This window comes from Notechis scutatus, chromosome 1, assembly GCF_049901735.1.
Source record: "Notechis scutatus isolate UNSWTSFEM ecotype Mainland chromosome 1, rNotScu1.2, whole genome shotgun sequence".
Classification (NCBI taxonomy): Eukaryota; Metazoa; Chordata; class Lepidosauria; order Squamata; family Elapidae; genus Notechis; species Notechis scutatus.
The window spans coordinates 167,721,786-167,749,771 of record NC_142009.1 but is presented as its reverse complement, the minus strand read 5'-3'; the positions used below and the strand labels follow the sequence as shown (position 1 = coordinate 167,749,771).

Genomic DNA, 27,986 nt, shown 5'->3' with positions numbered 1-27,986 from the left:
GACAACGTACTGCTCAGAGGGAAGTGGCTGCAAAAATCAGAGCTAAGGCTCTAGCCCCTAAGAAGACAACTCAGGCTGAGTTGAAGGCAGAGAAATGCAGACATGCAGCTCTAGAGAAACAATTTAACAAGACTATTCAACAAATGAGATGGCAACTGCAACAGGCTTCCCAGCCAGCTGAACATCAGGGTTTCCAGAGAAGCCCCCCCAGGGGAGGGGAAGTTGTTCATGGAGCCTTTGGAAACCCACCCCCCACCCCCCCGGTCTGGTCCCCTGAGGCATTTGATGAACAACTAGATCCTCAGGATTTCAGCAGGTCTGGGCCATATTTCCAGCAAACCTCTGGGCCCTATGCCCCCTCTCTTCCCTCCAGAGTTCAGGCCTCCCAGATCAGTCCAGAAGCCACCTTCACTCCCACTGCAGCTGGCCTTCGGCCCTCCACTACCTTTGATAACAGGCCCAGGGAGATCCAAGATGTTGTTTCCTTAGCCATTAGACAGGGATTGGCTGAAGGTTTTCAACAGATTCTTCATCCTCTGGAAAGGGTTCAGGCCCTTCTCCTTCTCAGTCTATGGCTTCCTTACCTCCACGACGAGATTTCCACAGACCCCAAGACCTCAGGGTCCATTCTTCACAAGCAGAATGGGAGGAGTATGAAGGGGAAGAGGGTGCCTCCCCATCTGAACACAGTTGCTCCTCTCGTTCAGAGTGCAAAGAGGGAGAAATCTTTCAGAGGAAGAAGACTCTCGTCCAGATCAGCCCTCCTCTGCATTAGTCTTTAAACTAGCCCTCTTTAAACCCTTACTTAGCAAGGCCCTGGTCACTGCCAACTGTCACCTGAGGAAGCAGCACCTGCGTCACAAGGGGAACCCTCCAGGCAAGGAGACTCGTTCTTCTCCAAGCCAGTAGTACACACGGAGGTTTTGCCTTCTCCCCTTTTGTTTCTCAACATGGTCAAGGAACAGTGCGCTTCCCCTTTGGCAGGTCCTCATCCATCATCTTTGGACAAGCGGTTCTACAATGTCAGCACATCCCTAGCCAACGCCCTTGCAGTGCCCTTTGTAGACACTCTGGTTGTGGCATCATTCTCCTCTTCTGGCACTCCCACAGAGCCAGAGGATGTCCTTAAACCAGAGGACAAGCATTCCGAACAGACTCAAGCGCAACCACCAAGCAGCTGCATGGACTGTTCGGGCTTCGACCGCTGCATCGTTTTTCACGAGGGCATCTCTATGGTGGCTGCACCAACTGCAGGACCGATTGCCTGCCTCTGACCTCAGGTCTCATCAGGACCTTAACTAAATTATAGCAGCGGCGGAATTCACTGCGGATGCCACCCTCAATTCCGCCAAATTTGCATCAAGGGCCATGGCATCTTTGGTGGCGGCAAGAAGGCTTCTCTGACTCCGAAATTGGCAGTCAGAGTCACACCGCAAATGGAAGCTGGCCTCTGCCCCCTGTGCAGGAGACAAGCTTTTTGGCGAGGCTCTAGAGCCGTATCTCATCAAGACCAGAGATAAACGTAAAATTATTTTGTCCTTGGGGAAAAAAGCTGACTATCGCCCAGCTCCTTATCGCCCACCTGCCTTTCGGGCAGAGTCCACCTCCCGCTTTCCTCGGCCACAGAGGGTGTATTTTCAATGCCAAGATCAATGTCAAGAACCACCTGGCAGACAACAACCTTCTGCTGGTAAACGGCCCTTTCGGGAGGCGGTTGTGCCTTCCGTCGCTCTAAGTAATACCTCGTTCTCCCCACCCATCGGAGGTAGCTTAAGCTTCTTTGCCTCCAAATGGGAGGAGTCAATGACGGATGCCTAAGTATTCAACAGTGTTAGGTCAGGGCTACAATTGGGATTTCTATCATCACCCCCAGAAATTTTTTTGATTTGTCCCATTTCACTTCAAAAAGAGCCCTTATGAATTCGGCCATTCAACACCTACTCAACATAAGGGCTATTCAACCAGTTCCCACCTTCCCACAGGGACGTGGATTTTACTCTCATCTTTTCATTGTTCCCAAAGCCTCGGGGGGGGATTGGCGAGCCATCCTTGGCCTCAAATTTCTCAATCAATTTGTCAAATACAGGTGATTTAAAATGCAGACACTGCATTCTATCTTAGAGAGCGTTCGGGAGGGCAACCTCCTCTCTTCCATTGATCTCACGGAGGCTTACCTCCACATCCCCATTTGGCTTCATCATCGTCAGTTTCTCTGTTTCTGTTACCAGAATGCCCACTTCCGGTATCGAGCCCTTCCCTTCGGCCTCTCATCGGCTCCAAGGGTCTTCACAAAGATTCTAGCAGCATTGGTGGCTTCACTCTGTTCCAGTGAGGAACCAATGCTACTTGGACAACATGTTGATACTGTCCTCCATCCACTCGGCCCATCAGGACTTACAAATTAAGTCTTGCCTCGAAAGCCACAGGTTTTCGATCAACACCAAAAAGAGCCAGCTCTCTCCCACAACCAAATTGCAACATTTGGGAGCAGTCATCTACAGGTTTTCCTGTTTCCAGATCGTGGAAAAAGCCTTGCAGAGATCATCAGCCAGATTCAACAACAACAGACTCTTCCCCTGTTGCTGCTGTCCAAACTACTGGTGAAGATGGTCTCCTGTATTGGCATCGTCCCGTGGGCACAGCTTCACTCCCAATCGCTCCAATTGTCGCTGCTCCCCTTTCAACGAGCAGGAACCAGCCACTCATCAATCAAGGTTCTGCTTTCTCAACATCCCCGGCGGTCCCTCAATTGGTGGCTCTCCCCGTCCCTCTGGAAGGGGCTCCAATTCAAGAAACCAGACAGGCTAGTAATCACCACAGATGCCAGCCTTCTGGGTTGGGGCTCCCATATAGAGGGTCAGATAGCTCAAGGGGTTTGGTCCAGATCAGACAGCACCCATCTCATAAATTGGTTATAGCTCAGAGCTATCTCTCTGGCTCTCAAGCATTTCAGAGCTTCGGTGACCGGTTCCCATGTTCTCATGTTGATGGACAATATGACTGCAAAGGCACACGTCAACAGACAGGGGGGGAACAAGATCCAAGGCATTTATGAGGGAGGCAGAACGTTTGGGGTTATGGGCAGAGAAACACCTGCTGTCGATCTCAGCGAATCACATTTCTGGAGTTGACAATTCCCAAATTGACTGGCTGAGCAGGAGTTTAGTCGACCAGGCAGAATGGTCCATTCCTCCGTCCCTATTCAGGGATCTTTCCCTCAGATTCGGAACTCCGGAAGTGGATCTCTTCTCCACTCCTCAAAATGCCCAAGTCAACAGATTCTTCACCAGGTTTCCTTGCCAGGGAGCGGAGGGGACCAATGCTCTTCATTGCAAATGGCCCATGGGTCTCCTCTATGCCTTTCCCCCTCTTCCCATCATTCCGGTGGTCATACGGAAGCTGTTGGTGGAACGAACAGAGCTAATTCTCCTGGCAGCCTATTGGCCAAGGAGGCCCTGGTTTGCGGACCTGGTCAACCAGTCTGTGGCTTCCCCTTGGAGGATCCCGGCCCATCTCATCTCCCAGCACCAAGGGGCCCTGATCCATCCGGAGCCCCAGTGGATCAAGCTGACCGTGTGGCGCTTGAGCAGCAGCGGCTAAGGGAGGCTAATCTCCCAGAGGGAGTTATCCTCACCATCCAGGCGTCTCGCAAACCTTCTACGAGGCGTCTCTATGATGCCACCTGGAGGGTTTTCTCCCAATGGTGCCTCAAGGAGGGTCTCTCTCCTTCCTCAGCCCAGTTGGCAGAGGTTCTTAGATTCCTTCAGGATGGCTTGGAGAAAGGTTTAGCCCCCAATACCTTACGTCGCCAGGTAGCGAGCGGCTCTCTCCTCAGTTCTTTCATGGGGTTCGCTTCCTTCCTTATCCCATCAGCCCTTGGTCAGGAGATATTTGAAAGGGGCTTCCAACCTACACCCTCCTGTGGTGCACAGGTATCCTTCATGGGACCTTCACTTGGTTCTTAATGCCCTTACGAAGCCCCCCTTTGAACCCCTTAGAACAGTGTCTCTCCAATTCCTAACTCTAAAGGTAGTTTTCCTCGTTTCTATCACTTCGGCAGAAGGGTGTCAGAACTGGCTGCCCTTTCTATCAGGCAGGATCTTTGCAGCTTTCACAATGATAGGATTGTTCTTCGTCTGGACCCCTCCTTTATCCCAAAGGTTAACACTTGGTTCCACCGGTCCCAAGACATTGTGTTACCTGACTTCTGTCCCCTTCCTCACCATGACTTCGAGCACAAGTGGCATATTCTAGATGTCAGAAGGGCTCTTAGAATTTACATCAAGCGCACTTCCCCTTTTAGAAAGACAGAAGCCATGTTTGTCTCCTTTTCCCCTTCTCACTTGGGGAGCAAGGCCTCTTCCCCTACTATTAGCAGGTGGGTCAGGACGTGCATCGCACAAGCCTACAAAGCGGTGGTTCCTCCAGTACCCTGTGGTCTAATGGCGCACTCTACCAGAAGTAAGGCCACTTTAGCCGCCTGGGCCACCCAGGCATCCTTGGAAGAGATTTGCAGAGCGGCCACGTGGACATCCCCGTCTCCCTTCATCAGACACTACCGTCTGGATTCCTTTGCCTCGGCAACGGCGGCCTTCGGCAGACGGGTTCTTCAGCGAGTGGTTCCACCGTCGGAGTGATTGGCCAGATGAGGACCCGCCCGTGGACATGCAAGCTGTGGTATGTCCCATCCTGGGCTCTCGTTGCAGCATGGAGGAGAATGGGCGTTGGTAAATTTACCTGTGAACGCCCTTTCTATCTATGCTGCGAGAGAGCCCAGCCCTTCCCTTGGTTCGTCTGGAGATGGTAAGGCATGTTAATATATTGGATTGTTTGCTTTCAGAGACATTTCTTCAGTCTGTCAAGTATCTTCGCCAAAGCTGGGGATTCTCCCGGGGCTGGCTTTTTATATATACAAGTACAGACCCAGCTTAATGACGTCATAAGAAGGAGTCTATCCATCCTGGGCTCTCTCGCAGCATAGATAGAAAGGGCGTTCACAGGTAAATTTACCAATGCCCATTCTTTCGCACCTTATTATTTCATGTCAGCCTTTTGTGCACAAGTCAGAGGGCTGCCTTTTGTGCAAGCATAGCCAGCTCTTTCTTTTATGCTGGCTTTCTTTTGTATACCAGCTGGGTCCTTTTGTGAAAGAAGGCTGGTGGGAAACAAGGCTCCGACTCGTCTCCTAAAGTGGAGGCAGTCCTCTACCTTCTTTCAAAACTGGCTTGGATTTGCCTGGGTCCTTGCTTAAAGACCATGTGGATTTCAGTCAGCAGCAAGTGGGATTGCCACAACTGCAGTCTCTAAGCAGGAGGTCATGTGACATTTCACTTAACGATTGCATAATTTAGTGTCAAGATTTGCAAGAACTAATTAGGGTTATTAAGTGAGGACTACCTGTAGAGACTTCTTTGCCTTGCAGCGTCACTGTTGCTCAGTTTCTTGGCAAAAGATTTTATATAGTGTGGTGCCTTACCTCCTTTTCCAAAAGTACCAAAGTTCCCCCCTCCACACACAGTTTTCCAATAAATGGTATTAATAGCTATAAAATGTCATACCCATGAATTCTGAAATACAGATAATCCTCGACTTAACAACAACAGCAACACCCCTTCCTTCATTTGGGGGGGGGGGGCACAGAATGACTTGCTTCTTCAGCCTGTGCCATTAGTCTTTTTAACTTCTCTAATGCAGTGCTAACTGATGCTTAAATGTAATATCCTTAACTTGCAGCTTGATTCACCCAGATTCTTCATCCTCTGCCTTATCAACACGTCTTGGATCAGTTCAGGAGGAAACAGGAAAGTCTCCTGCACGGAATAGGTAAATGATACAAATAGAGGTCACCCTCATACTAAATAGTATGCTTTGAAGCAGTGTACTGCTGACTCTGTGCAAATAAACAACAGCATCCCTGAATTAAAAACACATTAGTACAATATTGGAATAACTGTATATCTTGATGAAAGTGTCTGCATGAGAGAGTGCAGACCTTTTGTCTTCTGTTAGTTCCAATACAGTGTATTATAATAAGGTTTATTGTTTGAGCATAAGTCTATCAGTCTGGCCTCGCCATCATTTCTTTTCAAAAACAGACTTCCTGAGGTGACACCCAAAGAAATACCGTGTTTCTCCAACAATACGGCCTCCACCAATAGGAAGGCCCAGCATGTTTTTGGGGCATAAAATCAAATTAAGCCCCTCCCCCCAAATTTAGGCCTATCTTAAAATATGCAAAATAAGGGGGAAGGGCGGGAGACTTGCTGTTAGGAGCGCCCAGCGGGCAGGAATTCCTCGCCACCAGCCGCTCCTAACGGGCGATCATGGCGAAGTGTGGAGAGCTCCCTACTCCCACCAAACACCTTTGCTGCAGACACCTTTGGCACCCGCCGCTGTTGCTTTCCCTTCTGCCCATTCCGCTGCCACGTTTGGAGCTGCCGCTTCCGTGTTTGGAGTACCGCCATTTGGAGCTCCAAGCGCGGAAGTGGCAGCTCAAACATGGCGGCGGCGATCTTTATTTTGGTCGCGAAGTTCAGAGCGAGCAAGAGAGGGAGACTGCGATGCCTCCATCCGAGATGGCAACCTCACTAGTGGATCACAACGTGGTTGGAAGCCCGAATCGGCGGGATACGATGGCGATCTTTTTGGAGCGAGAGGAAAGGGAGAGAAGAGTTGCGGCGTAATTTGCAGGAGGAAGTGGGTGTACCCACGGCAGGGAGCCCAAGGAAGAAGGGCGGTAGGCAACAGAGAGCGTCCGTAGCTCCGGAAGCAGCCTAGAGGCGCGCCCGGGAAGAGGCGCAGATGCTGCCTTGTAGTCCCCAAACCAACTGCGTGCCCCGCCTTTAGTTATGTGCGCTCTGCTCTCTGGGCATCTCCGTGTGATCGTGACCCTGTCCTTTCCACCTGGCGCCCTTGCTGCTTTCTGGCTCTTTAGCGACCGGCTTCACGTTTGGAACACGTTCGCGTTTGGAGTTGGTTTGGGGACTACAAGGCAGCATCTGCGCCTCTTCCCGGGCGCATCTCTAGGCTGCTTCCGGAGCTACGGGACGCTCTCCGTTGCCTACCAGCCCTTCTTCCTTGGGCTCCCTGCCGTGGGTCACCCACTTCCTCCTGCAAATTACGCCTCGCAACTCTTCTCTCCCTTTCCTCTCGCTCCAAAAAGATTGCCATCGTATCCCGCCGATTCGGGCTTCCAGTCACGTTGTGATCCACTAGGTGCTTGGAGATGTTTCCGGCATACTCTTGCTAGCCCCGGCCCTGCCCTTGGCACCAGTCAAGCTCGCAGCCAAGGGTCACTCTCTTCCACAGCTCACCTTGTGGCTCTGGAGCAGGTGGTGACCACAGTTTGCGCTCTGCCAGGCCTGGAGCTCGAGTGTTGCTCAGGCTACAATGAGGCAGAAAGTCATGTGGCCCGTCGGAATTGGCTCTCCCCCCTCCCCCACCCCCTCTACCTGGCTGCTGCTGTTTGAGAAAATTGACAGTCAATTTTTGGGCGATTGACAGGCAATTCTGGAAGATTGTGGGAAGCGTGTATTTACAGTAGAAGCAAAATGCAACCTGTCCCTTTAAAGCAATTGTGTGTGTGTGTGTGTGTGTGTGTGTGTGTGAGAGAGAGAGAGAGAGAGAGAGAGAGAGAGAGAGAGAGAAAGAAAGAAAGAAAGAAAGAAAAAGAAAGAAAGAAAGAAAGGAAAGAAAGAAGAAAGAAAGAAAGAAAGAAAGAAAGAAAGAAAGAAAGAAAGAAAGAAAGAAAGAAAGAAAGAAAGAAAGAAAGAAAGAAAGAAAGAAAGAAAGAAAGAAAGAAAGAAAGAAAGAAAGAAAGAAAGAAAGAAAAGAAAGAAAGAAAGAAAGAAGTGGTGGAGGGGAGTAACAAAAATTACAGGCAGTGCTGTTTGAAAGGGTTTCCTCTTCATCCATCTCTCTCTCTCTCTCTCTCTCTCTCTCTCTCTCTCTCTCACACACACACACACACACACATACACACAAGCAGCGTTCAGCCTCTCACAGTAACAGGATTTGCAGGCAATTCTGGAAAATTGTGCTTATGATAGATAAGCACATGTTGCTTGAGAAAAGGATGATCAGCAGGAAATTGGGAGGGGGATTTTCCTGCCTATTGCTCTTTTCTCAAGCCCAGCAGATGCATATCCCAGGAGTAGAACACTGAAGGCTTGGAATGGAAACTTTTTGGTGATTGGCAGGAAAATGGGGAGGGGGATTTTCCTGCCAGTTGCCCTTTTCTTACGTGACATTTGATGGCTTGAAAGGGACAGGCTGCGCTTTGCTTCTACCAGAAGTATACACTTCCCACAATCTTCCAGAATTACTTGCCGGGGAGCGGGGAGCCGATTCTGACAGACCACATGGCTTTCTGCCTCATCTTAGCAGCAGCCTGAGCAACACCCAAGCTCCAGGCCTGGCGGAGTGCAAACCATGGTCTGCACCTGCTGCAGAATCACAACGTGAGCTGTGGAAGAGAGTGGCCCTTGGCTGCGATGTTGCCTGGTGTTGTGGGCAGGTCTAGGGTTAGCAATGCCTTGGAAACATTGAAAACATCTCTAGGTTCCTGGAGAACTCCCACCCCTCACTGGCTCAGCTGATCTACAGGCTGCGATTAAGGGACTGAGCAGCCATCAAGTGACCAGGGAAGGAAAGGGCTGCCTCCTATGCTGGCCACAATAAAACACTTCACTAGGGCTTATTTTTTTGGAATAGAACTTATATTAGGACTGCCCCAAAAATATCTGGCTAGGACTTATTTTTGGGCTAGGTCATATTTTGGGGAAACACGGTAATTAATCCATAAGATATTTAAAAATCAATTTTATCATTCTACTACTATTGATTTTATTCCATTAAATTCTACTTCTAGTTTCTAAATGTTAAACATTCATAAATTATTTTCAAAATTATAGCCATTCTTAGATACCCAAATCATGAATCAACTTACGGATAAGCAAAATAACACATTTTCCCTCCCCCTGTTGTTTGTTTCTGCCATCATCACATTTGCTCTGGATTCATGGTGTTCTAAAGACCTTTATGACACTGAAATACTAGAATGGGTTCATCATATGATCTCATTGATTCTTATTGGCTATATTGCAAAGGGTGTGTATACTTATGAGAGTATAATACTTCACTTGAGCTGGGATAGTAGTGCTTTGATGAATTACTATATGTCAGCAGTAGGATGGGAATTATATTTGTAGTTCTAGCTATGTGCCATAGAGAACAGTTGATTGACAAGAGTAGAGTCATTCTGTATTGATTTTTGCTCTCTTTATAGCACAATATCATGCAGACCTAATTAGTATAATAGAGATATAGTTATAATGATTGCTATGTCTTATTTATCAGTTTTGTTTTAAAACTTCCTATTTGATTTTCATTCTTTTTATATTTCTTATTACATTTGATGTAAATCTTACATCACAATTTGAAGACAGAAAACGTGCCTAGGGAAGAGTATAAAATCTTCCCACTCATACTAAACTTTCTGTTTCCCTCCCTTCCATATTCTCAATTTATTTGGATTGTAGAGATGTTCTCTTTATATAGTGAAAGCATTATCCTGGCCAACATTAATACAAGTAATTTTCAAAATATTGCTTCCTTAGGCAGAATCCCTCAGGAGCTCTTGTCAAAGACAAAGCATGGTTATTTGACAGAATACATGTATATCAAATTTAAGTTGTCTATAACTGAATGGAAAGTGTATATTGCAAGTCTTTGAAAAGGATGCAACAGTTTGAGAGAATTTACTGTAAGCAAATTACTTGTAGTTGGTAAATATCAGTATCTTATAAATAATTTCAGAAACTGAATGTTCTCTGCAAGAATCACTTCTCAGTCAATTTAAATAGCTATAAATATAAAAGTAGTGGATGTAATTAGAAATGCATTGTTAGAAAGAGAACAAGCTAGGATAAGGATCACCAGCCTCTTTGGAGCTAATGGGCACATTTGGAATTCTGAAAGTGTGTGGCTCTTACAGAATGGCTGCTATGGTAAGTAAGGCCATTCACAAAGACAAATTTGCCAGAAAACAAATTGATGAGCTTGATTTCCATTGGCTCTTCTAGCTTTTAGGATGGTCTTAGCTGTCTTTTTGGGAATGATGTGGGTGTGCTTCCCAAAAATCCTGCCCCCCCAAAATAAATCACATACAGACCTCAGAAACACTCTTTGGATAAAGACTAGAACACTGCTTTGCAGCAGGAGAACTTTTTATGTAGGTGTTATTCCTTTAATATATTACAGTTATTTACTTTCCAGGTAAAGTTGCTCAACCTACAGACCTCTGCATGCTCAGAGTCAAGTTGCATGCATGCTTATTTCTAAGTCTTTCTCATTCATTGTTCTGAGTGTGAGAGAGATGTAGTTTTTGCAGCAATTTAGAAATGAACTGTTTAGGAAACAAAGAATGTAAAATGGCAAAGTACAAAGAAAGTAAAGTTGGAGGAGGCATTATCTCCCCACAGCAAGGCACCTGTTGGATATATCATTTGAGATTCCATTTTATGTGTGAAGAAAAAAATAGCTGTGAACTAACACAGCTATTCTGGCTGGCATTTCTTGAAGCACAGACCATTTGAGAAAAAGGTTTCCACAATATGCTCTGCTGTTCCCTTCAGCAGTTTTCATAAAGCTGGTAAAATGTTTCATACCCATTTGTTTCCTAGTCCAGATGAATGGAAACAGATTTTAAAATGGCTGATCTGATAGAAAGATATTTAACATTAAAAAATTAGTAATTGCTTTGAAGCTGTTGTATTTTCTTTGTCTACTTTTGGTATGCCCACTGCTTTCTTTAAGGACAGTATGCTTGGTTTATTCTCTGTGAAGTACAAAAAATAAAAGTTTTAATTTTAATGATATCTTTAATTTTAATGATATCTTAAGCTAATCAATTGTCTGATGGGGTATTTATCTCATTATTAATAGCAAGAGTAATTATGGACAGTTGAGGAAAAAATTGCTTATGCTCAAAGATATGCAATAGCCTCCTGCCTTGCACTTTGTTCTTTTGCTTCCTGGTTTCTTGTCAATATGCTGAGATTTATCCAAAACATATTGCATTGTCTGTAATTTCTGTAATGTCTATCCTTGTAAGATCAAGCCAGAAAAAATCCCTTCATTTGAACCAGGTAGCCAGCATTTCCTAATTTGAGAGAAGGTGTGGTTTTGTCAACTATTTATTAAAAGAAGGGGATCAGCAAGAACACCATGTATAGGGATGTGGATATTGATGCTTATTTTCCTGACCTTTGTACATTCAAATCTCAGCCCCTCTATTTGAAGACTTAGTATTAATAAAGCAGGGATTACAGGGAGTTCAAGGTGAAATATGCTTTCTAGATTGAAGATCAGAATTCAGTTCTGATTGTTTTCTATATGATTTGAAGCTAAGGAAAATTTGGGGCTCAATCGTGGTCAAAAGTCAAGGACTACCTGTACTGAGGTTTGGCAGCATGAAGCCACATAGACTAAATCAAGCAGCTTAATTCTTATCATTTGGGAAATCAAGAAATGAGCAATTTATATGGCAAAAATTAGTTTCTAGCCTTTTAAAAAGTTCCTGTGTTCGGTGTGTTTCATTTGGTGAAGTTTTGCCCTGTTCTGTTAAACGTTAATTTTAAAGTACAGCTGGAGTGATCTGAAGATTACAAGCATTGTTTTGTTCCACCCACCAGATCAGCTAGCATAACTAACCTGTCTCTGGATCGATCGGGGTCTCCCATGGTGCCTTCCTATGAGACATCCGTCAGCCCACAAACTAATCGAACCTACATGAAGGAGACCAGTGAGGATGAACGCAAACTTCTTCTGGTACAAGCCAAGCTTTTCTTGTATCTTGCATCCTTGCAACAGAAATAAGTAACATCTTACTGCTGTTTGTGGTACTTGACTTCTTAAGTTTACCTGTTTTATATTGTCCTCTTGTGTTTTGCATTACTTCTTGGCACCTCACTTTTCCTCAAAGGATATGCAGATTATGTCATTTTATATCATTATAATCTTAAAGTTTGAAAAACTATTTTCACTTGTGAAGAAAGTGTATGGTCTTTCACCACAAGACAATTAGCATTAGTTAGAAAAAATAAAAGCCTTATTTTTAAGAGCATATATTTAGGTAGGCCTAAAAACATAGCTATGCAATTCTGAATCCCCTTTGCAAGGGAAGAAATAAGCAACATGTATGGGCATTGCTTGTGCAATTCTTAGTTCTTGGTATGGTATTTTCTTTTTCACGAGTACATAGTCCAATACATAGGAGCTTTTGCATGAAGTATTATTTCAATAATGAAACAGTCATAAGAGATATATGACTTGATATTTCTCATGGCTTGCAATTGCTTTTGTTGACGCAACTCTGAATTTTGTAACTTGTGATTGATTGATTGATTGATTGATTTGTCTGTGCAATCATTTGTATACTGCCCTACTTAATGGATTCACCTTGGATGTTCTGTTTCTTGTGCAGGTCAATGTTTGATGTTGCAGGGAACTCCATTTCTGAACTCCCTCAAACATGTTAGTGTTAGAAGATATATTTACTAATATGATATGCAATGTGTTATAGTGCCTTCTATGCAAGCGTGAAAGCAAGGAAGTGGATGGAGTAGGTAGAAGAGAAGGAACTGCTTTTCCATACATTTTAAATGTTAAAAATAAAGCAGGGCAAAAGATTTGACGGCAATGCTTGTGTGTGTTGTGGAAGTACATAGGCACTCTATAATGCCAGCACCCATACCAGTCACATTGTCCAGTCTAATTCTAAAAATCACAAAATCTTCAAAAAAGTTCTTTGGTTATTTGTCTTTAAAAAAAAAAGAATCAAGAGACTTTGCATCACAAGCTCTCTGGAGTGTCAGAAAGCCAACAATCCATTTTTAAACATTCTCAGTCAGAAGAATAATGATTAAAATTCTGAATTAAATAAAATGTGCATTTGTCCCTTGAACAAACTGTCCGTCTTAACAGTATATCCAGGAAAGGGGAGGGGCAAGACAAGGAATTTTGTAAATCACTTGGAACAGCGTAAACAGCACTCCTCAAGACAGAACACTTAAGCCCTCTAAATGTGTGCTATCTCGAAATGTCATTATTTTGTCTTCTAGGACTCAGTTCAGTTAAAGGATTTGTGGAAGAAAATATGCCATCACAACAGTGGGATGGAGTTTCAAGATCATCGTTACTGGCTGCGTACCCACCCCAACTGCATTGTTGGGAAGGAACTGGTCAATTGGCTTATAAGAAATGGCCACATCACTACTAGGTACTGGGGTCTTTCATAAGTATGTTCAGTGTTTGTTGATGTAGGCTAGTAAGATAAAAATAATTGGGCTTATTCCAATTCAGGGGTTCTGCAAATGTAAAATTATTCATAATTAAACTCCAGTATTTTGTATCCAGTCAAACCTACCCTTCCCCATACTACTTATTTTTTATTTTTATTTTTTTCTCGATCTATGCCTGCTGTAGTAAATTCTTTTGGGGATCAACTTTTAGATAAGAATAATTAAGTTTTGATCCATTAATTACCTTCTAGTAGTATATTGTTAATGAGTCAGAAAATCCTTTGTATTTATTAATCTCAAATAGTCCAAATAACATCTGTCAGGAACTGAGGATTGTGTGATGATGATTCAGACAGCTTACTAGTCCAGCACCTTAATTAATTCACCAAACTGGTTGTTGGGTTGGCTGTCCTGTTCTGAAGCTCACTTTTATAACCATCTTAATCTTATATCTTCTATATGAATTATTTACTTCTGAGCACTGTAGTCAGAACACATCTCTACAGTAAGCTGAAAACTCATTTATTCATTAACATGGGGTTTAAAATGGTCTTATTTCCAGAGCTCAAGCAATTGCAATAGGACAGGCTTTAGTAGATGGGCGTTGGCTGGATTGCGTCAGTCACCACGATCAAATCTTTAGAGATGAGTATGCACTCTACAGACCATTACAGGTATGGATTTCTTTTGTGAAAAAGTTAGGTGTGGGTTGGGTAGCTTGGAAAAAAACTGTATCGTTGTCTTGTGGCTTTGGAATCTTTTGAGCCAGAAATTTCAGAATAGCAACTTTTGTAGTTTCATAATGACCTTTGCATTTCATTTAACAACTATTCAGAAAGTGTGTCCATTGGTTCTTTTGAAAAAGCGTGTGAAAGCAATTTAATTTCTGATAATTAAATAAGAAAAATGAGGATAATTTCTGCCCAGAGCAACTTTTCAAAGTGAGATGTGTGGCATATAAAATAAACGTATGTGCAAGTGAACTTATTTACCTAAAGTCAAGAAATAAAGTTAAAAATTGATGGAATCTTCATTGAAAAAAAGGCACTTTCCATGAATTTCAGAAGAAAAATCAACGGAGAGATATTTTTAAAAAATAAATCAAGACTTTAAAAAAAAAAACTCTGAAAGCTTTAAATATGCTGTAGATATCAAACATGTAACCGTTTAGATCAGCCAGTCTGCAAAGCAGCCTTGTATGGCTTGCCAACTTTTTTTGGAGACTAAATTAACTCTACACCCACCTAACATTGCTGCCACTAAAAGGGATCTGCCACCACTTTGAAAGATTTGCTACCAAGCACCTCTAACACCTCCAGGCCTCATCAATGCCACCAGCTCTATTGCTGCTGCTCATTGGTGTGCCAGCTATTCCTTTGTGGTCTATAATTAGTTTTAATTTATCAATGCAGCTCTTTCCTTTGATCTAGTTTAGACTTCTTTGTCATATACAGGAGGCAGGCTGATGATAGATTTATTTGCTCAATGAACATTTTTGCCAGCCTGTATTTAATGACCGCCTACAGTTGTAAAGAGGTAATTTGAAACTCTATGTATTATAATCTATTTCTTGTCTGTCTTTTGAAATCAATAAAATAAAATAACTTCAGTAGTAGGGGGAAAATATAAAGCTTTTTTTTAACTGCCTGCACATTTGGAGAAAAATAAGGATAAACTCACATTTCCAGTTTATACCAGGATTATTCCTTATCATAAATATTGCTTAATATTTGTTCCTAGAAATTCTTTCTCTTCTGTCTACAATAATGTTTGCTTCAGACTTGCATTTGTAGAATTCATCTGTGATGAGGTTAAAATTGACCTTTTAAATGCAACAGATTAATGTCATTTTTGTTTGATTAGCTAGAAAATTACTCAATTAATGCGTATGTATCTGTCCTCTGTCGCAAAGGTTAGTGTACTAAACTTGAAGCAAAAATTGAGTTTCAGCAAAATTACCTTGGCTTGATCCCAGTATTTCCAAAGCTGTTATCTGAATTGTGTTGCAAATAAATATAATAACTTTTCTGTAATATTATGATGGTGACCAATAATTAGTAGAGCTATATTTTCTAAAGAATAATATGTGACTGAGTAGGGGAGTGAGTTACTGACTTTCATTAAATATCTTTATGCCTGTGAGAGAGGACAGTAAATTAAACAAACATGTAATGGAATGAAGTGGAAAAAACTAGGAACTCTAATGTATGTTAACACCACATATGGATGTGTCTGAAAGCATGTATTTCAAAAACACAAATTCTTTGGGCTCTCCATTGGGTGGTTGGTAACATTCTCATTTTCAGGGATAGAATTTGCATGGATTTGTCATCATTTGAATTTCTGGTGAGATTTATTAGCATGGCAAAAGATTTTCTCCCCATTTAGAATAGCAGGGAAGAACTTTTAAGAGCAAGAGAGTTCTGAAAAGAACAAAAGTTTGACAAATTATGATTCCCTGTGCCAAAAATAAACTTCCTGTTTTGTGGATCAGAAGGCTGTTACTCAACATTGGTTCCTAACTTTATTTGCATATAGAGAAAAACAACTATTCATTTACTTTTTTTGCTTCTCATTGTTTTATTTGTGAGTTCTGATTTTGTCAGAAAAATGTTACTTAAAATATATTTGAAAAGATACTCTTACTCGTTTTGCTCATTTTTTTATTTCTTCTGCAAATGTCCTATTGATCTTGTGTTAATCTCGTATCTCCATTCTGTATAATTCATGTTCTAGTATTTCTTCCCCCATTAATTTTCTAGAGCACAGAATTTTCTGAAACTCCTTCTCCAGACAGCGATTCTGTCAACTCCGTGGAGGGTCATTCTGAGCCATCATGGTTCAAAGACATCAAATTTGATGACAGTGACACAGAGCAAATTGCAGAGGAAGGAGATGACAACCTGACTAGTGAGTCTCTGCGTCTGTCTTTTGAGGATTCCATTTTAGCTGCTAGTCCCATTGCCACTGCTTTCTGCCTGCTCTACTGTAGAAGCAAATGCTTTCCCCCCCTAATCCTTTTATGCCAGTTGCCTCCAACTCCTGTGTCTAATTCTTAGTATTACAACTCCCATTATGAAAAATGGGATTTGTAATCCAATTGATCTGGAGGATACCAGACTGAGAAGATTGCTTAAACAAATGCAGCATTTTCTGTACAGTCAGCTAGACTGTTTTAGTTTTGTTTTCAGGCTTTAAATATGTATAAGGTGTTTGCAGTATATCTCTGTAGCACAATGGTCACATAAAGTAAATGGTTCTTAAAGACCATCAGAATTTTAGAAAAGCCATGAAATACAAGTGGATGAAAGTACTGTCTTTTTTTTTTTGCCTTCTCCAGCAGTCAATTTTGTGTAATTAAGATAATGTCTCTCCTCTCCTTGATATCCTCCTGAAACCTGTTGTTTGCACCCACCCTCTCCTCCCTGTATTTTTCTTCTCCTCACTGAAATCCAAAAGATTCTGCCAGCCCTAGCAAGCGTACCTCAGTCAGCAGCTTCCAGTCTGCCATGGACAGCGACTCAGCTGCTTCCATCAGCCTGAATGTGGAGCTGGACAACGTGAACTTCCATATCAAGAAGCACTCCAAATACCCACATGTGCCCCCTCATCCTGCTGATCAGAAAGGTAGGAGGTAGCTGCCACTTGGAGTCGCCCATAAGAGAAAGCAAGGCTGATGCCTCAGTTCAGATATGCCCCAAATAACCCTGTAATCTTTTCACAGTTAGGAAACTCCTGTTTTTCATTTTCACAAACAACAAGTGTTGCCTATGCTATCAGTGAGTTCCTGCATAACTCCTCTGACAGACGCTTTTTCTCCTTGGAGCGTAAGAGTTTTGATGAACATCTACTGTGAAGACAGCAGATATAAACACAGATCATCCTAGATATAGCTATGACAGTCCTATTTTGGGTAGAGTATTGAGATAGAAAACACTAAATTTAGATTTAGTCTCATAAAATTATAGTGTTAAATGGAGTATTTTAGAGTTTGTTCAGACCAGTGCAGGAACCTGAATTTCCTTTTCTTTTTTCTGTCTCAGACAAAATGCTTTTGGGTATTTGATCTTTACTTTCTTAAAAGAACAGAGAAGACATTGTCATATATATTTTCCAGCTATTGAGTAGCTTAATCCAGGCCTCTTGCATGTTGCAAGCATAAAGCATTTTAAACTCTGATTTTCTTTTACTTATCAGAATGAAGGCAATGAAGGATCTCCCCTTTAAGTTCTTAATATTAATATTTATTTATTAAATTTATTTATGTATTAAATAAATACTTAACATTTATTTAAATGTTAAATGAATACATTATTTATTAAATTTATTCAGAAGATAGGTCAAGATCCAGATGGATCTCAACAAACTTGAACACTGGGCCCTGTCTAACAAAATGAAATTCAATGTAGAGAAAAATAAGGTATTATACTTAGGCAAGAAAAATCAAATGTACAGGTACAAATTAGGTAAAACCCGCTCAACAGCAGTAATTATAAGAGGGGTCTTGGACTCCTTATGGACAATCACTTAAATATGACCCAGCAGTGTGGCAGCAGCCAAAAAAGGCAACACAATTCTAGGTTGCATTAACAAGGTCACATGAAGTATTAATATTGCTTTATGAAGCCTTAGTAAGACCATACTTAGAATACTGCATCCAGTTTTGGTTATCATATTATAAAAAAGATGTAGAGGTTCTGGAAAGAGTGCAGAAAAGAGCAACAAAAATCATTACGGGACTGGAGGCTAAAACACATGAAGAACAGTGGCAGGAATTATGTATGTCTAGTCTAGTGAAAAGAGTAGAGGCAACATGATAGCAGTGTTCCAAGAAGATGCTGCCAACCTATTCTCCATGCACCTGAAGGCAGGACAAGAAGCAATGGATGGAAATTAATCAAGGAGAGAAGCAACCTAGAACTAAGAAATTTCCTAACAGTGACAACAGTTAACCAGTGGAACAGCTTGCCTTCACAAGTAGTGGATCTTCTGCTTATGCAGGGGATTGGACTAGAAGACCCTCAAGATCCCTTCCAACTCTATTATTCTGTTAAATTTATATGCTGCCCACCTCACTGCTAGAGGGACTCTGGGAGATTTACAAAATGATTTTAAAAAATCGAGATAAGGATGAGCTTTTTGTCTAATCTTTTCTTTTAACAACTTTGCTTCACAAAAATCATCAGAGGATTCTGTTCTCCTAAAGAAAATAAAATAAAAAGGTAAATTTTCCTGTGCCCATGCTAATGACAAAAGCTAACAAATAACCTTAGATATTGTGATTCAATATTTGATTCTGCTGCTTCATGCATGGAATAACACTGTTCACTAAAATTAATACTAATAATATCGGTTCCCCGTGAATGATTTTCATTTTTCTAATATTATTGCATGATACTAATATACCAAATGTTTTTGAAAATATTTCTTGGTTTTCATTGGAAGGGAAAGGAATTTTGCTTCTAAGCAGAAAAATCTTGGCAACTCAGTGGGAAATATTACAAAAATGTAACTCAGTCATTTATGAAACCCACCCAATCTCTGCCTGGCACTTTGTCAAAGCCCTTGACTTTTATGCAGATTGGGACATTAACTGTGACTCCAAGTATTTATCGTTTTATTTATTTTGTTTATATCTCACCTTTATTATTTTTATAAACATCTCAAGGCAGCGAACATATCCAACAAATTGTGGAAGGCATATATGAAGATTTAGCCACTATTTGATTACCACTTTCTATTTTAGTAAGAACTATAAATATTTTGGAAGAGTGCTATTTTGGAAGATACTTTGATCCAGCAATTACTTTTTTTGAAGCAAGGAATGATTCCTGATGTGGGGTGTACAAATTTAAGGGGAAAAATAGGAAGAACGTATAAGAAATAGAAATAACCTTCACTTTGTATTTCAGAGTAAGTCTATGCAATATATAGCAATGATAAGAATATGCAAGCAGTTGAATGATCCTTGCTGTGTAGAATGATGAGCTGTTACAGCATGGCATCTCTTAAATATCCAGCCATTTGTAGCTGCTTCCTTAGCAAATAAATTTCTTTGAAACTAATATAAGGCTCTTCCTCCCCCACACTGTTAGTTGCTGGGCAGAAAGTTGTGATATTTGATCAGTAAATCAAATGAATATTTGGAAATAAGCCCAGGCTTCCAGAAATAAAGCAAAACTAAGTGGTATGGCAGAGAATATCTTGGGAGGATAAAAGCAGTGGTATCAATCCCATGCACTAATAGCTATTTTGCAATCGGCCATGCCATTTTGTGACTAGGCAAGCTACTATAGCAGTTATGTTTGAGAGCATCTATGACAGAACTCAGCACATGTATTTATAACTAAAAAGATTGCCTACCTCTCCTGAAAACAACATGATGTAAAGACTTGTTCTCTTAAGAGAAGATTTTTGGCAGAATATTTATGTAAGTAATTTGGAATTATGATAGATTGACAAGTTCAGATCTCTAACTAAAATATTGCTTTTAAAACTATACTTTGTAGAATATTCCATAGTTACCTGGGTTTATATATCATGGTTCAAAAGCTAAAATAACTACAAATAGGCATGATTATATTTTAAATTCTTTGGCAATCAGTTCATTGTGTCAGAAATTATGTTTTGGACCATACATCTAGTACTAGGTGGCTTGGCAAATCAACACTTCCTCACTAAAAGTTTTCAAAATGTAGTTTGCATATGCTGTATGTCAAACTTCACCCTGAGTATTCAGGATAATTGGGAATTGTGTTTGAATTGTGTTGATACTGCCTTTACTTCTAGAATCTTAATAATGGTGTTAGGGACCATTTGCTATGGCTCACTAGCAATGTACAGTATATACTGCCTCATAAACTCTCTTAAGTGTAAAGTGTACTTGGGGTTCAGCAAAATCCCATTCCAGAGAAGGAGCAGAGGATCACAAATATGTAGAACAAAATGAGGACTTAAAATAGGATTTAAGCTGTCCTTTTGTAGCAGTATATCCTATTTTATACTAGATGTATGCATATATGGTATGCAAAAATAACATCAGTCCCATTCAGATCTTTGAAATGGTGAACAAAGAAAGAAGAACTAAATGGAAGTCTGACGTAATTGAAGTGGGCAATGAGCTCTCCCTTAAAGCTGTCTTTCCTGTTGTTTGAGATACCGGCGTAGCAACTTGTGTAGGAGAGGCATTATTTCTTTTAATCATGCTTCTGGCAGTATTTGCCCTATGAGAAAGAGCCTGTGCGTGACAAGGCAAGAATACAAATTTCTCAGTTCTCTCGTGGAATAAATTCTCCTTTTGTAGAATGTCAAGTCCAAAGATGGCTGGGTTTTTGTGTGTGTTTTTGTGTGTATTTTTGCCCCCAGCCATTAACTGAGGACAAAGTTGAGTAGCTGAGTTGTCAGGGGAAGTAGGGAATGGATATGAGGAATGTTTAACACATCTCTTGTCCTAGATATGGCAACCAAGAATCCACTTAAAAAAGATAAGACAACTCCTTGTGTTGTTTAAATACTTGCCATGTAAGAAGTTAATTAAGCCTCACTGGAAAAGATTTTTATTCAGTATCTTTTTCATAACGTACAGATTCTATTGGGCGATAATTTAGTATTTATGCTGACACAATGAAGGAGAAAAGAATGAGACAAGTTCTCTCAGGACAGGCCTTCAGTGGCTAAATACATCACTCACGTTTCTTATTAACCTCCTAGAATGAATGGGTGTATACGTCATATAATAGCATACAAGCATAACCTGTCTTTTCTCCTTCCATTTCTCTATTTTCTATCTTCATTCAGAGTATATGATTGCTGACAATGGAGGACAACAAATGATCTCAATAAGTGATGCTTTCATCAAAGGTAAGTTGAATGTGAAAGGGATGCCCCCACACCACAGAAAATGGGATCTTACAACATTGGTGAATGTCTAATTATTCTCCTTCCAAGTGTTGTGAATGCATACAATTGGAGTAAAGACAGTCTTATCTGTGGAAGTCTTTCAGTACTTAAAAAAACCCTGCCTTTCCTTCTGGCTTCCGTTTTTGGCATTTGTCTTTGAATCTAACTAGTTTTGTTTTAAGCTTAAAGCTATAAAGTTCAGCTTTAACTAATGTTTTAACACATTAATTATGTTTATTCTGTTGAACAATTCAATAAACTTTATAGCTTGCTAGGTTTCATCATGTGCTATTTGAACAAATATAAAGCACTATCTTAGCTTATAAGAAATTTTCCCATATGAATTAAATTTACTATATTTAATCTACAGAATAATGAAAATAGCAGACAAATCTTAAAAGCAGAAAATACTGGTCTGCTCCGGGTCTTTACAATCATAATAGGTTTTTTAAGTTTTAAAAAGAAACTTTTTAAAAACAAACCTAATATATATTGAAATAGTTTTGGGATTTATTCTTTTAGTTTACTTTCTTGTATGTAAAACAGAAAGAGAGAAAAGCACACAAAACCTATACAAGAGTTCATTCGCTCTAATTTTAATAAATAATTAAATATTGACCTCATAATATTCTTCTGTCTTTCCATTGTGTTGATAGATTGCATAAATGAAAATTGAACTTCTATCTATAAATCTAAGATTGTAGATCCAGAGTAACTCCTATCTTTTCAGTCTGAAATAATTATATTAGTTTAATTTTTTCTTGTTAAAATTCAGATGCTTTTAAAAGTTCATTTTAAGGTTTATTTTTCACATTTCTGAAAACTGATTTTGATTTCACATTTATAGAATTGATTTTGCAATAGCTCATGATCAATGCCTCATGACTTTAAAAAAGATTGGAGTTATCACAAAATATAATAAAATATAGTAAAAAATATAAAATAATAAAATATAATAAAGATGGAACCAAGCACCTATGATAATATCAAATAGGTCATAGTAACTTTTCATGAGGAGAAGTGATACATTAAGTGCAGTTTTCCCCCATATTTAGGGCTTGTGGGAGAAGACTTCTTTAATCTTTGTCTGACTCCAGAATACAGCAATTTTTCCAATAATGCCTACTCCCCAACTTTGCAAAACTATACAAGATGAACTGGTGATCAGTATTTGGTGCACAAATTAATATGCAAATATGCAATTCCATCTCTATTTTTGTTTGTTTTTTAGAGTCACTTTTTAACCGAAGAGTTGAAGAAAAATCCAAAGAGCTTTTCTTCACACCCCTGGGCTGGCATCACAGCAATCTGGATCTGCTGAGGGAGGAGAATGGGGAAAAACAAGCCATGGAGAGGTTGCTGTAAGTTGAGTGAAGAAGAGTGAAACCTGGAGAATATTTTAACTTTTGAGCATAGTGACTACAGCCCCCTAGTGGCACAGAAATTACAGAAATTTATTATATATTGTGTGAGAAGTAGAAAACAGAAAATCTGTTCTTAATTTCTGTAGTGTGGAAGGGTTGAAAAGAGTTTAATACTAAATACATTTTCTAAAATTTGTTTCCTATATTAAAAAAAAGCAAGTTCATAGAAACTTTTCTATATCAGACTAAAAATGTTTCTCTTTACGATCTTGCAGAAAGAGAAAAGTGGTAAATAAAGATATGGATTGTTTTGCTAAGAATGAGAAAATATACAGACTTTACTTAACTTTCTCCCCTGACTCAACTTTCAGTACTATCCCCAAAATAGTATAGATAGTCTTTAGGATAGGACTGGTCATTTAATGGCTTTCAAATTTACGACAGACCACCAAAACCTACATAGAACCCCATTTCAAAGTCGTGATGGCTACGGTGCTGCTGCAGTCATTCACTCTTATCACTGACTATAGGTGCACTGCAGTGCCCCCACTATCCCCCCACTCTGCCAGGATGCCACACTTGGGCCTGCTCCCCATATGTCCATCACCATTGCATTTACCTTTTGAAGATTTCCTGACTTCATGTTGGGGAAGGAGGACGGGCCACGTGATTCTGCATCGTCATCTCTGAATCGCTGTTGCTTCTTGGAATTGTGCCCTGTGACTGGCGATAAAGCAATCCATTTTATTTTATTTTATTTATTTGCCAAACATACAGGATAACAATTGTAGGTATGAACATAAACATGATCAAAGGAAGTAAATACATGTAAATAGGGACAGTAAGACAGGAATGGCAGGCACGCTGGTGCGCTAATGCACGCCCCGTTTACAGTCCTCTTAGGAATGGGGTGAGGTCCATGGTAGACAATTTGACTATTAAAGCTGTGAGAGTTTGAGGCTGTAACAACAGAGTCAGGTAGAGCATTCCAGGAGTTGACCACTCTGTAGCTGAAGTCATATTTTCTGTAATTGAGTTTAAAGCAGTTTACCTTGAATTTGTATCGATTGTTTGCCCATGTATTGTTGTGGTTGAAGCTGAAGAAATCATTGACAGGCAAGACATTGTATACTATGCTTAGATCGGATTGCAGGCAGCGTAGTTCCAGATTGTCCAAGCCCAAAATTTCAAAGCATAGGGAATTCTATTGTGGGTAGAGGAGTGGAGTACTCTTCTCAAGAAATACCTCTCAACCCGCTCAATTGTGATAATGTCCGATATACAGTGTAGGTTCCAGATGGACGAGCTGTTTTCAAGAATTGGTCTGGCAACGGTTTTGTATGCTGTTGTTAACAATTCACTGTTACTGGAGAAGAAGCTTTGCAACTTAACAACTCTTAATGCCTTTTTGGCAATGCTGTTACAGTGAACTGTGGGGCTTAGATCATTTGAGATGAGTACTCCTAGGTCCTTGACAGAGTGAGGGTTGCCTGTGAGATGGTTTCCGCCCAACTTGTATTTGGTGTTCTGATTTTTATTGCCAATGTGTAGGACAGAGCATTTATTAGTTGAGATTTGGAGTTGCCAATTGTGCAACCATTCTGACACATAGTCAAGGTCGCTTTCTAGGGCAGCAGCATTGTCAGTGGTGTTAAATAATTTTACGTCATCAGCGAAAAGGATGCAGCTGCTTTTAATATTGTCGCATAGGTTGTTGATGTAAAGCAGAAAGAGTGTGGGACCTAAAATGCTGCCTTGGGGGACACCGCTGTTAACTGGTGCCGGATTTGATAGGGCCTTCCCTATTTTGACCATTTGTTGCCTATTTGACAGGAACATGGCAATCCACTTGCGTAGGGATCCAGAGATGCCATAAGAGCTTAGTTTCAACAGTAGTTTGTCATGCACCATTGAATCAAAGAAGTCTATGTAAATTGTGTCTGTTGCTTTACCCTGGTAAAGATGTGTGGTCCAAATGTTTCTGCAGGTGTAGGAGTTGCAGGTTACAGGGCAATTTTTTTCTCAAACCAAACTATTTTTTAGAAAGCAGGTTGTTTGTTTCTAAGTGGAGGGTGATCAATTGGTTTATAATTGTTTCCATGACCTTACACATTGAGATTGGTCCATAAATTTCTACGAGACTGGGGTCTCCCTTTTTAAAGATAGGTATGACCGTGGCTAGTGACCGTAAGTCAGGCAAGGAGCCGGTTGTGAAAGATACTTCCATAGATTGTGCATTGAGATTCATCTAGGGCAGTGGCAAGCTTTTTCAAGAAGTAGGCACGTAATCCATCAGGGCCAATAGATAAAGATGGCTTTAGGTTACATAGTGCCTTTTCAACGTTATCTGCTGTAAAGTCAATATGTAGTAAATCGTTACAATTTGTTGTGGTACGACTAGGAAATGGGGGCAACAGCCATTGCTTTCGACAAAGATTGAACTGAAGAATGTATTAAGGAGGTTGGCCTTAACAGCTTCATCGATACAATCTTCCCTGTGAGGCTCTTTTAGGGGTGGGATAGATTTCAAGTCTTTTAAGTTTGGCATTTACGAAATTATAGAAGGCTCGGGAAGAGTTCAAGTTTAACAGCTCTTCCTCCTGTTTTTAATGGTGATTGGTACATTGTGCCTTTATCTGGCGGCATAAAGTTTTGTAGCAGTTTTGAAAATTAGCTATGTAGCCAGTTTTGTTTGTTCGCCAAAGAGATTTTTTCTTGGATTGTAACTTTCTTATTGTAATGGGTAATTTATTTTTATTACAAATGTTATTGCTGCAAAAAGTTTCTGCAGTACTGTGCAAATCACATTAAAGCAAAATGCAGTATTCAAAAGCATCTGCAGTCCTGTACAGATCTTATTAAGGCAACAAAATGGAGCCCTTTTTTCTCCATTTTGTGAGTGGGACAAAATAATGTCTGCTTCTGGAATTGTGCCATGCAGCCTTGCGATAAAACAATCTATTCCAGCACTCTGGAAGCCTTCAGAGCTCTTCAAAAGGGACAAGAAGTGTGTATGGCCTGATGGGATGGAAATCAGGCCTAAAACTTGGAGGACCCAGTAAGAGTGGGAAAAGGCCTGTAGAGACCCAAGGGGCAGGAAGCAGAGTACACGTGGAATGTGGGAGGTCTTGGGAGGACCATTGCAGGTGGGCCTGGCCCTATACTAGGCCTCCAAGGGCCTCCCCGAGCCCTGAAGTACTCCATGTTCTGCATAACGGCCTGCACTTTCACTTAGCAATTCATTGGGGAATGTAGGATGTTGGCATTGTTAATGAGATGCTTCATTACAATCATATTTTGAGGACTATCTGTATTAAACATACCATCTGAACTTTGACATCAGTGCAAGGCAGAGTACTTGTGTTTATCACTGCTTGGCTACTGAAAGAGGTATGGTTTGTTTCTATGGAAATAAACCTATTTGTTACTTACCTACAATAAATGTCTCACCAAGAACTTATAATTCCTTTAAAGACTTTTTTCAGATAAATGGCCTATATATCAGATGTTAATATCTAACAAAGTCACATATTTTACATAGACTTTTGAGCACTTGTTTTCACATTTGGAAGTATTTATCCTGAAGCTACATACTTATAATTTTTTTCTACTGCAAATTTTGAGCATTTGCAATTGACATCTGAAGTTCACCACTGAACAAAAAGTACATATATTTGCACAGAATCTGCCCCAATATCTATAATGACTGTAGCTCTCCTCTCTCTTGAACCTTTATCATGTTTATCTGCAGCTCTGCTAATTATAACCACATGATGGCTCTGCTTGAACAGTTGCTCTACAATGAAGCATTGTCCCTCTCCTGGCGTGATATAATTGTGCCAGTGGTCTGCCAGGTGGTTCAGACCGTTCGACCTGATGTCAAGAACAGAGATGATGACATGGACATTCGCCAGTTTGTCCATATCAAAAAAGTGAGTTTCTGTGTGTGTTTAGAACTGAGAAAGAAGAAAGGAAGGGGGACCTGCTTTGAAAAGATGTCCCTTTTTAATATTATTTGTGCTGACCTATTTGTGACATATTAATCCAACTATACTCCTATACCAGGGATTTGCCTACCTTCTGTTTTTCACTGTCTAGTCATGTAAAACAGGACAGAGTAAAGCATCAGTCTGGCTAGTTAATTAACTCTATTTGAGAATTTGATCACATTCATCCTTCCTTAAATCTGTACTTTATTCTGGCATAATTTTTAATGTGCCATTTTATGTATTTAACTTTATTGTATTCTTTCTCTCTTCTCCCAACTATCGATATAATTGTGTTGACTACTGCTTCATTCCTAAGAAAGCTGTCATCCACAACTCCCATTTTCACCAGTCAGTATGGATAGGAGAATTAGTTTGTTTCCTAATTTAAAGTTGAAATTAGAAAATACAAACATAACATAATGTTTTATTATAATTTTGCAGATTCCAGGTGGAAAAAAATTTGACTCGGTAGTGGTGAATGGCTTTGTATGCACCAAGAACATAGCACATAAAAAGGTATGGGAGAAACATTTTTATATAATATGGGGGGGGGGGGAATAGAACTGTGACATTATGAATGTTCTATGCAATTCTTAACAACACAGCATCTTTTGTTCTTGTTATTACACTTCGACACAGTTCTGTAAAAAAAGTATTTGTGTCCGCCCTTTTTCCTTGAATTTTTGGATATGATGAAATGTCACCTAGAGCCTGAAGCAGCAAAGGCATCTCTAAATAATGCGACCATCATCTCTGTTTGGCAGTTGGGATAGTGGAATGCAGCATTTGATTTCTGCCATATATGACACCCATTTTTTCTATAGAACATTTATCCATGTGTCTGAAGAATCTCACATATGCTTTTTGATGTATTTTTGATAAGCATCGGTTTTCCTTTTAATGAGTTGTGAGCATCCTGTGCTTTCTTGTTGCTGAAGTCATGAACTCTAATCACAGTAAGATAGATTGCTGCAGATATCTGGATTTTGTTCCGGGCTTCTTTGTGACTACCTGGAAGATTTTATGCTACTCTCTCAGAGTGATTTTGATAGGATGGCTCCTTTTGGGAAGATTCAATATTGTTGTATAAACTGTGACTTTGTGGATGTGACTGAGCGCTGGACTTAAATTTTACAAACTTTTTTAGACTGATGGAGATCAATTACTTTTTTGGTAGAGAAATTTACTTTCAGTGGATTATGATGTGCTTGCAGAATCTCTGTAGGAAGAACTTATCTATGATGAAGGGGAGCCAACATTTGTAAGAAAAGCAGAATAACAGAATAGGAAGGGACCTTGGAGTTCTTCTAATTCAACCTTCTCCTTAAACAGGAGACCCTGTATTATTCCGGACAAATGGCTGTTCAAACTCTTCCTAAAAACCTCCAGTGATGGAACACCTAGAATTTCCTGAGGGAAGCCATTCCACTGAT

The 27,986-nt window shown here is 40.4% G+C and overlaps 1 protein-coding gene across 5 annotated transcripts in view; it reads left to right on the top strand.

Annotated features, from left to right (window-relative positions):
• The window catches only part of PIKFYVE (phosphoinositide kinase, FYVE-type zinc finger containing), a 116,476-nt gene that overhangs the window by 30,716 nt on the left and 57,774 nt on the right, over nucleotides 1–27,986 (top strand). For 3 of the 5 annotated variants that reach the window (XM_087949420.1, XM_026673177.2, XM_087949422.1), the window contains 10 exons: nucleotides 5,734–5,823; nucleotides 11,694–11,829; nucleotides 13,122–13,279; nucleotides 13,864–13,975; nucleotides 16,064–16,211; nucleotides 16,761–16,928; nucleotides 21,099–21,161; nucleotides 22,432–22,561; nucleotides 26,316–26,496; nucleotides 26,995–27,069. In XM_087949420.1, coding sequence (XP_087805546.1) covers nucleotides 5,734–5,823; nucleotides 11,694–11,829; nucleotides 13,122–13,279; nucleotides 13,864–13,975; nucleotides 16,064–16,211; nucleotides 16,761–16,928; nucleotides 21,099–21,161; nucleotides 22,432–22,561; nucleotides 26,316–26,496; nucleotides 26,995–27,069 — 1,261 coding nt within the window. Of the gene's footprint in view, nucleotides 1–5,733; nucleotides 5,824–11,693; nucleotides 11,901–13,121; nucleotides 13,280–13,863; nucleotides 13,976–16,063; nucleotides 16,212–16,760; nucleotides 16,929–21,098; nucleotides 21,162–22,431; nucleotides 22,562–26,315; nucleotides 26,497–26,994; nucleotides 27,070–27,986 lie in introns of those variants that run through there. The other 2 variants (XM_087949421.1, XM_087949423.1) reach the window with 2 other exon arrangements.